Source organism: Impatiens glandulifera, chromosome 1, assembly GCF_907164915.1.
Source record: "Impatiens glandulifera chromosome 1, dImpGla2.1, whole genome shotgun sequence".
NCBI lineage: Eukaryota > Viridiplantae > Streptophyta > Magnoliopsida > Ericales > Balsaminaceae > Impatiens > Impatiens glandulifera.
In genome coordinates, this window is record NC_061862.1 from 83,851,039 (window position 1) to 83,863,846 (window position 12,808).

General features: G+C 36.2%; 1 protein-coding gene across 1 annotated transcript; it reads left to right on the forward strand.

Annotated features, from left to right (window-relative positions):
• The first annotated feature begins 124 nt into the window (after positions 1 to 124).
• On the forward strand, positions 125 to 12,487 carry LOC124919133. The gene is made up of 10 exons (XM_047459298.1): positions 125 to 225; positions 362 to 488; positions 698 to 731; positions 816 to 994; positions 1,872 to 1,928; positions 2,233 to 2,278; positions 2,594 to 2,682; positions 2,939 to 3,034; positions 12,011 to 12,110; positions 12,351 to 12,487. Exons 2-9 carry the CDS (start codon positions 455 to 457, stop codon positions 12,076 to 12,078), a joined length of 603 nt encoding a protein of 200 aa, XP_047315254.1. The 5' UTR covers positions 125 to 225; positions 362 to 454; the 3' UTR covers positions 12,079 to 12,110; positions 12,351 to 12,487.
• The last annotated feature ends 321 nt before the right edge of the window (positions 12,488 to 12,808 follow it).

The window sequence follows — 12,808 nt, forward strand, 5'->3', positions numbered from 1 at the left end:
GCATTGAGCGAAGACAGGCCGAAAAGATTATTTTTACCAACTTTATCCTCGTTATTTTAAAAAAAAAATATTCAAATTTCCTTCTTATTAAGGATTAAACATTACAATCGGCGTCTTTCGGACTCCATTTGGCGCCAATCGTCTTCTCTGAATCGGAAAACCACTAGAAAGGGAAGCTGCTATATTCAATCATCGTCTTCTCTCAATCGCCAAACCACTACAAAGGTTAGCAATCTGCTATTGGTAATTGCACCATCCAACTATCTGATCAACAATCATGATCCATGTTCATCACTTACAGATGAAAGTGTTTTTCTTACGTCTTTATACATACTAGATACTCCTACAGCTTATTTCCTAGGTTTTTGCCTCTACCTTCACGAAATTTCTGTTATACCATGCTCAATCTTTTTTAGTTTGTTCCTGCAGAAACTTGCCTTATCACAATGTTACAATGGATGGGAGGATCAAGGCGGAAGATTGCAACTGTAAGCCCATTACTGAACTGAACATTGTTTCATGTTTTAAATTATATAAATACAAAAGAAAGAAATGAATCTAATGATAAAAGAACATATGTTGATTACATATCCATGAATAATGTGCAATTGGTAAGATATTCAATTATTAAACTTGAAAGCCTTTAAGTCTCCTTCTCATTTATTTTTTCTGCACGACACTTCTTCACAATGCTGAGATGGAGGGCAGTCACACAAGTCTACGCAGAAGAGGTAAATGGGCTGAACTTCCCTTAAATTTGTAGGTGTTACACCGTTTTAAGGTGTACTTTATCCCAATTTCTTCCCAATTTACAGGCAAAAGCATTATTTTGAACAGAAAAGACAGCAACAGCAACAAACAACATGGTCTGAGAATATTTCCATTGCATCAGATTCCAGCAATCAAATTCAGAGCAATAATAGATCACTGGATGTCCTTAGTTTGCTCAACGTGCCAACAGTTGTACAAAATCATAGGCCACAGTGCGTCACAGGTACGTTTATATGTATTTTATTAGTCCCTTTATTTTTCAAAGTTCCTGGATGGTCTAATAATAGATGATGTATTGAATAATCGTTCATTATGTTGTATAATGAATGGGAGGTTAAATCATTTTATGGTCCTAGCCAGCAATTGGTCATGAAGTGTAAGAGTCATAATATAAGTTAGCACTTCAGAATATTGAATGTCAGTTCATGAGTGAGGAAACCAGTTTTCTCATTTTCTGCGAGTTCTCCCAACATAGTGGTAATTGACAGTAGTCCTTCTTGTTGAATCTGATGCAGTAGTTCTCCATCATTTAAACAGATGCATATTTTTCAAATGAAATTTTCTGACTTTTGGGCTAGATAATTTGACTGGAGATACTTATTGAGATCATATACATTGACATCTTGATGAATGATTAAAGTTATCTGTAATATCTGCATTATTTTCATTTATAATTATGAAACAAGATTATAATAATTAAAATAAAGTCAATTAAGTAACATATCTTCTTAATTGTTAACATTTCTCTTAATTAACAGATATTCGGAAGATTTAATCTTTAACTGGATATGTATTCTATATATTCATATATCTTGATTCCGACGATACGATAAAATATTTTCAGGAACAGTTCAAATGAATTCGCGATTAGACACATTCCTTATTAAGATTAGTTTACTTTAATTCTTCCATCCCTATATTACTAGTGACATTATCCAAAGCTGAAAATATAAAGAAAATATGCAAAATATGTACTCCCTTTTTTAAATATATTACTTTTTCAGTGATCCACTTCTTCTTTCTTGATATATCTTTTTTTTTTTTTATCTCCAACTACTTTCTTTGCATGAATTCCATTTATGTTATCTTACAATCAACAGAGAATGATTCAAGCAATGAATGGGAAGCTGACAATCCCATTGATATTACTGAAACAAGTAAGTTTATCCTGTTTTGGAGGGAAGGGACACTTTATGTTAATTATATTATATGGGAATAGGCAAAACAATAAAACCACAACTTATTTTCGGTGTCTTACAAGTCAAGAACAACAAAAACTATTTTTTCAAACAAAAAACCACGAAAACCTAGTGCAAACTATAGTTCAAATTAACAAAAACCCATTAAGAGTAGTTAACAGAAAAATTAATTAATTAATTCTATCTTAACTAACACACTTTATTGCTTCTTATGTAATTTGGCCATCAATTTCAACTATCCAAGTCAATGATTGCCTTGCAGTGGTAAATGCATCTGGACAATTTGGGGAGACAGTGAGCCCAGGAAAGTATGTATCTTGCCTACATAGATTAGAAACAATTTATTCATGCTCCTACCTCAGATTTGTTCAGTTAGATGATTGTTTTTTAGAACTTTAATTGGAAATACCACAATAGGAAGCAAAGTCTTAATAGTCAACTTATGGAAGAACTTTCCCAATCATTGGATTAACTTAAAGATTCCTTTATTGGGATGAGCTTGTTCATTGGCCATAACCTTAACTTGTTATTCAACATTCTTAATACTTACTTGCATACATTTTTTTTCCTCTAAAGATCCTTTTCTTTTATCCCACTTATTGTTCATTACATTTATTCTACAGGCTGGCATTACTTGCTTCTGACAATATGTATAAAATCTCAAATGAAAATGATGGAATAGAAGATGAGATGAAGGAAGATAGCGATCCTTGTGAGTATATCTTATCTCAGATTTAAGTTTATAACTTTTTTTCATCTAGCATCGCACCTTTAAAATTACAAATTGCTAGATGCACTCAGCCTTCATTCAGCTACTATTTGGTGATTAGACATGCACATTAGTTTCCACTTCTAATATTCTTCTTTGTGGATCATTGTTGTTGGGTATTTACACTGCTAATAGTCTTGGTACTTGTCTGAGTGATATCCACGTGTTCTCTAATTTTCTCTTGTTCAACTTGTCCCAGTGCTATCTGTTCTTTCACTAATTTCTAAGAATGGCCAGAATATCAACCCAAAAGGAAGGATTGTCCCTGAAGCCCATGTTGCATTTTCAGTTGAAGGTATGTATTTGATCTGGTCAAAATTTTAAGGGGATCCATTACTTTTGACTGAGATGAGGATTTTTTTTTTATTGTATTTGTATTGGAGCCCATCTATGCATTAAACCTATTCAGTTTTCTTGATTTTACTGTATAGATTTACTCCAAAGTTAATAATTGTTGAGGTCATTTCCACAAGAAAAGTTCTGAACAAAAACAAACTTTTTTATTAAAATACACATTTGCATGTTCAGTAAACATATGTGGAACCAAACATTTTCAAATCATTTGCACATCACTAGGGTTATGCATCTAAAATACATCCTTGCACACTCATTAAATAATAAGCACTTCAAAAGTTATGTTTACCATCATGGCCACTACATAATTTCTGCATTTATCATCCTTTAAGATGTCTCTATTGCATCTATGTCTATGCATGTTCTTGTTTATAATTGTCTCGAGCAAATTGGTGGTAATTTCAAGTATTAACATTTTTTTTTCAGAAAAAAAATTAGTAATAACAAACATTTCTAAAACACATGAATAGGCTTCCTCTATGGATTAAACCCTGGTCTAAAAGAAATAAATACTTCTAATTACATCTACAAAGACTTTGTACTTAGCAATTTACTTCTTCACTTGTTCATTCTTTAAATCAATTAGTTCATCATCATACGAGAGATATGGTTAGGGTATGAGAAAGGCTGAGCTGCAACAATGCTTGAAGTCTTGCGTTTAGGAGGAAGGCAGTTATTGGCAGAACAATATAAATATGTCACGATATAGTGATAATCTGTTTCCCACCTATGGCAACAAGACAAACTTTTAATCTTTTGATAGAATAATATGTTTTGTGTTTAATTTTGAAAATCTACTTGTATCCAATGACCTTTTGTTCTTTGTGAAACTTACATATGCATGTGTGGTTTTTTTATTGGAGCATGCATTTCTTCATCAACAACTTTTTCCATTCAGGGTAGATGAAAGCCTAATGGATAGAATTTGGTACAAACATGATAAGCTATGAATTAGGATTCAGTAATGTTTAGATCTAGGGCAGAACAGTACCTTAGCAAGAGATTGAGATTGGACAGGATGAGAAGAGATAAGGAGAGAATTTGTGATTACAGATTCTGCAATCAGATAGATGAGATTAGAATTGTAGAGGAGAATATGAATTGTAGAGGAGAATAGGAATTGAGGAGAGAGAGTTATTACTAACCTTAGATTGAAATATTGATTGAATGAATTGCATTCTCAGATTGTTGCCTTCTTAATCATTCAAATGCTGTAACTTCTTTTCCCTCCAAATTTTCCCGCCAAAACCAATTACAGCTGTCCAATCAAACTTCTTTTCCCTCCAAAACCAATTACAGCTGTCCAATTCCAACTCCTTTTCCCTCCAAAACCAATTACAGCTGTCCAGCTACTAAAATATAAAATATTTACTGATAAAACAGCTTATTTGTAAAATAAATGCTGACAATTATATCTGTCAGCTTATTCTAGGGCTTACAGCCCTGAGAACTAGGGCTTACAGCCCTAATTCTCAATTCCTTTCGTAACATTAGCCTCTCCATCACATCTTGTTCGACCACGAACAAGGTGAGAATCAGAAGCAGTTTTCCCCACTGACAGCGCAAAATCGGGATAATGATCCATCAGCCAAGATTCTTCTTCCCATGTGGCATCATCATCGGAGGAATTAGACCATCTAATCAAGAATTGACCCATACTTATTCCTTCTTTCCACACCACTCTTTCATCCAGAATAGCCACTGGTTTTAAAGTATCATTAGTGCACAAGATTGGAATATGAGGAGTAGCCAAGACAGAACCTACTCTTTTCTTCAGCTGTGAAACATGTATAATATTGTGCATTCGTGCAGTTGAAGGAATGTCCAGCCTATATGCAACTTTTCCAATTTTTTCCACCACCAGAAAGGGTCCATAGAACTTTGGACTAAGTTTGTGCATTCTTCCTCGAATTGACAATTGTCGATATGGCTGTAATTTAACAAACACCCAATCCCCTACTTCATACACACAGTCCACCCGTTTTTTGTCAGCTTGTTGTTTCATGCGGTTTTGGGCTCTTTGAAGATGAAATTTCAGCAACTTAAGGGCTTCTTCCCTAGCAGATAGGCTACGATCAACTGCTTCTACTTTTGAATCCCCGGCCAGATAAGGATAATGGATTGGTGGAGGTTGACCATATACAATCTCATACGGTGATGATAAAGCTGCCGAATGAAAGTTGGTATTGTACCACCATTCTGCTAAAGAAAGCCAATTAACCCATGACTTAGGCTTTTGACCAGCCATACAACGTAAATATGTTTCCAAACTACGGTTGACTACCTCAGTTTGACCATCAGTTTGTGGATGATATGCCGATGACATGGCTTGTTGAATGCCCTGCAGCTTACATAATTCTCTCCAAAATGTACTTACAAAGATCTTGTCTCTATCACTAACAATAGTTAAGGGCATACCATGGAGTTTAAAAATATTGTCAAGGAATACCTGATCAATTGTACTTGCTGAATATGGATGTCGAAGACTGATAAAATGTGCCATCTTCGAAAGTCTGTCTACTGCCACCAAAATTGCCGAGTACCCATTAGATTTAGGCAAACCCTCAATGAAATCCATAGATATGTCTGTCCAGATTGACTTAGGAATAGACAAAGGTTGCAGCAAACCTTTGTAACCTTGAGTTTCCCATTTTTGTTGTTGGCAAACATCACAATTTCTTACAAATTCTCGGACATCCCGTTCCAATCCTCGCCAATGATAAGCTTGTCGAAGTTTTTGATATGTGACCATCACCCCCGAATGTCCACCCACCGCTGAGTTGTGCATTGTAGAAATTACATAGTTTCTCAACCCTTGGTCAGCACCTACTACAATTCTTCCTTCCTTCCTCAATTGTTGATTAATGAAGGTGAAACCTGCCACCCCTGAAGCATCTCTTTCCAATGTGAGTATAATCTTTTTCAAATTCTCATCATTCTCCCATGATTGTATGATTCTCTTCATTAAGACGGATGAAAATTCAGAAATAGCAGAACATGATCCTTCCGACGAAATTCTGGATAAAGCGTCTGCTGCCAGGTTCTCTTTACCCTTCTTGTATTGGACAGAAAATTCAAACCCCACCAGCTTGTATAGCCACTTCTCCTGGCTTGGATGTTTTATCTTCTGTTCTAGCAAATGTTTAAGTGATTCATGGTCTGTCTTAATCACAAATGGTTTGAATTGTAAGTAGCATCTCCACTTTTTAATGGCATGTAGTACAGCTAACATTTCTCGTTCATATGCTGATAGAGCTTGTAATTTTGGTCCCAAACCTTTGCTGATGAATGCAATCGGATGTCCTTGTTGTGTCAAAACTGCCCCCATTCCTGTCATACTTGCATCTGTTTCAATTACAAATTCATCTTCAAAATTTGGTAGTTTAAGTACTGGAGGTCTGGTCATCACTTCCTTGAGTCTTTCAAAAGCTACTGTAGCTGCATCATTCCATTCGAACTTTCCCTTTTTTAACAGTTTTGTCAATGGCCCCACAATTGACCCATAATCTCTAATAAACCGTCGGTAGTAACCAGTCAATCCTAGAAAACCTCTTAACTGCTTCAAATTATTCGGTTCTGGCCATTCCTTAATAGCGGTAATTTTGGACATATCTACTGCTACTCCTCTTTGTGATATCACATGCCCCAGATAATCAATTTCCAGACAAGCGAAAGCGCATTTTGAATACTTAAGCACCAGCTGATGTTGTCTTAGTTGACCAAAAACCAATCTTAGATGTTTGATATGATCATTCCAGCTTTTACTATAGATAAGAATGTCATCAAAAAATACTAACACAAACTTTCTAAGATGAGGTTTAAAAATATCGTTCATCATCCTCTGAAATGTCGATGGGGCATTGGTTAGCCCAAAAGGCATCACCACAAACTCATAATGTCCTTCATGCGTTTTGAAAGCTGTTTTACAAATATCTTCTTCATTCATCCGTACTTGATGATAGCCCGAACGCAAATCAAGTTTAGAAAAAATAGAGCTACCATACAGTTCATCCATTAACTCTTCGATCAAAGGAATAGGAAACTTATCTTTAATGGTCTCTTCATTCAGCTTTCTATAGTCAATGCATAATCTCCAGGTTTGATCCTTCTTTTTAACAAGCACGACTGGTGATGAAAAGGGACTATAACTCTTCCTGATTATTCCCGCGTCGAGCATTTCCTTCACCATGTTTTCCATTTCATCCTTTTGTAGAACCGGATACCGGTAAGGCCTCAAGCTTACTGTCTTTGCTCCTTCCTTTAAACGTATCTGATGATCATAACTTCTAATTGGAGGTAACGTTGTCGGCTCCTGAAACAAGTCTTCAAATTCCATTAACAGATTTTTCAGTTGGTCCTCCACATCTTTCTCAGGTAAGGAAGCTACGATAGAGTATAATTCTGTTGGATTCATCTCGTCCTCCCTGATAGTAAGAACTGCTACTTCAGCTCCCTTTTTAACTGTCTTTTTCAGCATGTTGCCATCTAACAGTTCTACCTTCCTTGTAGTGTCACCCTTCAGTTTTACCACTTTTCCCAAATACTCAAAACTCATTAACAATTCTTTGAAGTTCCAACTTATACCATTAAGAGTTGATAACCATTCCACTCCAAGAATGATATCATATTTTGGAATTGATAATACTCTGGCATTTATAACGAACTCAGCCCCTTGAGAAGACCATTTAAGACCAACGCATTCACTGTTGCTCATTAACCGATGTCCACTTGCCACTGTTACCATTAGTTGTTCACCAGCAGTCTTTACAAACTCAGTATTACGAAGTACCCGAGGGTTCACAAAATTATGAGTGCTACCCGAATCTATCAGCATATACACACTGTTTTTTCCCACAGTACCCTTAACCTTCATGGTTTCAAAGTTCTGACATCCTTCTATGTTAAACAAAGGTGTTTCTTCCAGAATTTCTTCATTTCCGTATTCAGCTACCTCCTCCAATTGTACATCCCTTTCACATACATCAATATTCATAATAATTGGGCCAGTTTTACACCTGTGTCCATACTCCCATTTTTCTTCACAATTAAAACATTGATTCCGCCTTCTTCGTTCATCCATGGTTTTCTGATCCAAATTAGTCCTCCTAGGATTCTGACCGATTGCTACAGGTTTATGAATTTCACTACTACTGCTCGAAGTACCAGAATATTGCGTACCTGGTCTAAGGGAGACTCCACTGCTGTTATTTCTATTGCCAAATGTAGGTTGTCTCGGTGTAGGCAAAAGTGGATTTCCTTTATTAGATAAGTAGCCTCTTCGCGCCAATGATTCACAGAATGCATCTTGTAATTTCTGATTAGTCCTTTCCTGCAGCTTGGCCATGCCCATAGCTTCTGATAAAGAATTTGGTTTCTGAATTCTAATAGGATTAGCTATTTCTTCTTTTAAACCATTCAGGTAGCCTTTAATAGAGTATTCTTCAGTTAGATGAGGGAGTTTATAGATCACATCCAGATAACTCTTACCATACTCCTTAACTGTTGTTGTTTGCTTGAGATCTTTCCATTCGTCTAAAGGATCATCGAATTCGCTTGGACCAAACTCTTTTAGGACCAACGTTTTTAACTCTGTCCAAGTCATAGCTCGTCCAGGTAGCCGGTGTTGTAGATGCGAGCTAAACCAGCAGCGAGCTCGTCCATACAGGTGTGCACAGGCATACTCCAGTTTAAACTCTTCTAGCGTTCGATCTACTTGGAAAAACATCTCTACTCCATAGATCCAGTCATCTACCTCATCGCCGTTAAACTTTGGGAAATCCATCTTCGAAAGTCTCGTTGGCGGTTGGTACATATGATCCCGATAGTCCCGATCACCATTCCGATTTCTCGCTTCCTCAGCTCGCCTACGATCTGGAAAATTGTCGCCTCGAAAGTCTCTTTCCTCTGCACCTCCTGGTTCACGGTTATTGCTACCTGATGCTGGAGTTAAACGTCTAATTGCCACATCCATGGAAGCCATCAGTGCTTCAATCCGATCAAAACGAGCATCCTGTGCCGATAATCTTTCGTCCTGTGCCTGAGTACGACTTCGAATTTCATTCAATTCCGTTTCCATACGCGTTTCCACCATAATGCCAAGAAAGGTGCTCTGATACCAGTGATAAGCTATGAATTAGGATTCAGTAATGTTTAGATCTAGGGCAGAACAGTACCTTAGCAAGAGATTGAGATTGGACAGGATGAGAAGAGATAAGGAGAGAATTTGTGATTACAGATTCTGCAATCAGATAGATGAGATTAGAATTGTAGAGGAGAATATGAATTGTAGAGGAGAATAGGAATTGAGGAGAGAGAGTTATTACTAACCTTAGATTGAAATATTGATTGAATGAATTGCATTCTCAGATTGTTGCCTTCTTAATCATTCAAATGCTGTAACTTCTTTTCCCTCCAAATTTTCCCGCCAAAACCAATTACAGCTGTCCAATCAAACTTCTTTTCCCTCCAAAACCAATTACAGCTGTCCAATTCCAACTCCTTTTCCCTCCAAAACCAATTACAGCTGTCCAGCTACTAAAATATAAAATATTTACTGATAAAACAGCTTATTTGTAAAATAAATGCTGACAATTATATCTGTCAGCTTATTCTAGGGCTTACAGCCCTGAGAACTAGGGCTTACAGCCCTAATTCTCAATTCCTTTCGTAACAAAACACTTTAGCGAAATTAGAAATACATTCACAATATGACAAAAACTTCGTTAGAGACAACTTTAGATATGGGGTGCATTGTGCATCATCTTTCTTCTTTCTTGAAAGCAATTGGGTCATTAAGGGTATAATCCAAATCAATTTCATAATTTGGTGGTGGTAGTAGTTGTGAAACGGTGAAGGAAGTTTGAGTTGTCTCAAGAGATTGAGATTGGTTCGTGATAAATACCATGATGATACATACCATTATACTATCATTCACTCAAATTCTCCCCTTGAATATCATGGTAGAAAGGTTGATGTCCTAATAATGAGAAGTCGATGGTAATGAATGTCTTTTTAAGGTAGGACAATAACATATGTATTCATTTTGAAAGTGTGAGTAGCCAAGGAAGATGCACTTGAACCCATTCCCATTTTTGGATCAAGTTTTCTACCATTTTGGTTGTGGATGTGAACAAATGAGGTGCAACAAAAACTTTAGCAGGGACATTTTGGGAGACCACTATGGTGTCATGATAGTAATGGAGGAGAAGTTGAACTGGACTTTGGAATTAGTGGACTCAGGATGGGAGATGATTGATTAGGTAAGATTTTGGAACATTGGATGAGAATAGAAGGGAATGAGTTATCTCTAAATGAGGTCGTTTTTTCTTTGGGCAACTCCTTTTTACTTAGGAGTGTAAATGCAAGAATTGAGGTGGATAGTACCTTTGGAACAGAGGAGTTCCCAAGGTTTGTGGCAAAATATACTCTTTTGGGGTACGAGATCTCAACTGCGGATTTTTTTTTCATCAAATACAATTAATGTGTGTGTGATCATTGATAAAAATGACGAACAATTTTGTTCAAAGTGTTTACTAGGAGAGGTCCCTGGCGGAAAAGATTTAGGGAGTGTGAGAATTTGATGTTGAGGGAAAAGATGTTTGGATATACTAGGCAAAGACACTTGCATCGAAATAAATTAATTGATTAATTTATTATGGAAACAATTTGGCCAGATAAACAAAGCTAGGATGCCTAGTTATGGTGCCACATCATAATTTAAACATGTTTATTGGTTAACTAGGAGTAACAACGAATGTATTGAAATGAAATACCTTGCATAGTATAGAGTCAAAAACTCAATTTAGTATCAATCGTTCTCTTCGTTTTCATATCATGAAATTCACACAAATCCAAAGAGAATTTAGCACGACATTTTGTTTCGTACAATAAATTGCTAGTTGAGAGTTGTCACAGTGGATGTGTTTTTTTGAGTGCCAAAGACATGTCAGAGAATTGTTGGATGATGTGCAGGTGATTGATAAAGCCTTTTGGAGGTTGGATCTGATCCCATGTATAGATTTTGGGAGACTAAAATGAGATGAAAGAAAATATCTTCTTTAAATTTTGTTGGATTGTAAATTTGGTACAAAAAGAGAAACATATAAATGAAACAAATGAATGTTAATGAAGAGTTCCAAGATGCTTTTAGCTGGATAAGCATTGGAATCTTGGACGACAGCTTGAGAAAAAACACGACATTAAGACGAGAGAGAACATAGTCATTTAGTCTTAGTTCTTCAATTACAATTGCTTTAGCTTAATCACCAGGCACCTCTGTTAACTGCCTGATCTTTGACTATCAGGTCTCGGTAGGATGGGGATAGAGACACCTCCTTGTTCTCCAATCCATGCTAGGAGGTAATTGGTTTGAATCTTATAATTGTTTCCCCTTTCGAATCTGATGTTTTTCAATTCTTTTGGTTATATTATTTCTGAACAACACATATAATTAGTATAAGAGAAATAGGTCAAATTTCCCATAGAACTTGACAGTACTCAAGCGTCCCACTCTACTTTTAAATGACTCACTCACATTGACCATTGAACTTGATAGATGGGTTTTATGAGCCAATCCTTAACAAATCTCCCTGTCTCCAATTTTCCTTAGATTTATTATGCAGTTGCTGATTTGTGCCCCATTTTCATCATCGATGAATGATGATCTATGTGAGCAATGTGAAAGTAGAGTGGCGATTTGCGCTCTTTTGCATAGTTCTGTTGGCTAATTGAACTTTCTTTCTAAAATATAAATAATGATGATTGAAATTATAAAATTTGCAGTCCCGTTTTCTTGTTTGCATTTGTAAATTATTTGTGTTGTCTACTTAATTTTTTTATAGAGCATCACATTTATCTTATGGAATTAATTACTGAGTAAGTCCAGGGAACCTTGATCATATGGTATGTTTTGTTACAGGAGTTTATCTTATAGTTTTGCATTGCCGAAGCCTAGAGCAGGCAAATCTTTCTCATCCGGGAAACTAGAGCATCTGAGGGATGAGTATGACTTTGATGTGGTAAGTATGTAAACAAATCCAATCAAACAATTCAATCACCTGTGCTAAATTTGTTAATTTAGGAGTACTAATTATACATTTTCTTGTTAGCTTTTATAGCTGTGACTGAGAATTTTCAACTTTTTCACACCTATTTATTCCATGTTGCATTATTTTATGCCGAAATTCTCCAATGATTATATTGCTAGCATACATTTATTTTCTAACTAATATACTGCCAATTGCACATGAAACATTTAGGACTCTTTGATGAAAGATATAGATCTCCCTCATTGTGAGGATTCTTTTCAGCAACCATTCCGCTCACGGAACATAGAGGAAGCAGCAATCAGATCCAAAAGGAAATTGCAGTTTGGTAACAGTTGTAACAGACCACCTAAGAATCTCTTTTCCGATGAAGAAATCTTCAGTTACTCTGATACAGAAGATCTTGGAACAGCAGAATCCTGGAATGGTAGTCTCTGTTTTTTGTTTCTTGTATTGACATCTGTGTGAACTCTGAATTGAGTTGCTTGATTCAATCTTAATTTTGTTGTACCAGAAGCCACTTCTGAATCTTTTGATGTCGACATTGATGAGACATCTGATATGAGATGGGATAGTTGGTTGTTTAAAGGGGATAGCAGCTCTGCAGCTTACGGAAAACTTGGGAATCCTGAGATGTCAGACTTCAAACTTGAAAGGCCGTGTTTTCAAAA

Excerpts from the sequence above, each read along its gene's own strand:
- LOC124919133 (XM_047459298.1), top strand. The coding sequence starts at position 455 with ATGGATGGGAGGATCAAGGCGGAAGATTGCAACT. Across the intron at positions 489-697 it reads CAAGGCGGAAGATTGCAACT|ATGGAGGGCAGTCACACAAG; the intron begins GTAAGCCCATTA and ends CACAATGCTGAG. Across the intron at positions 1,929-2,232 it reads CATTGATATTACTGAAACAA|TGGTAAATGCATCTGGACAA; the intron begins GTAAGTTTATCC and ends ATTGCCTTGCAG.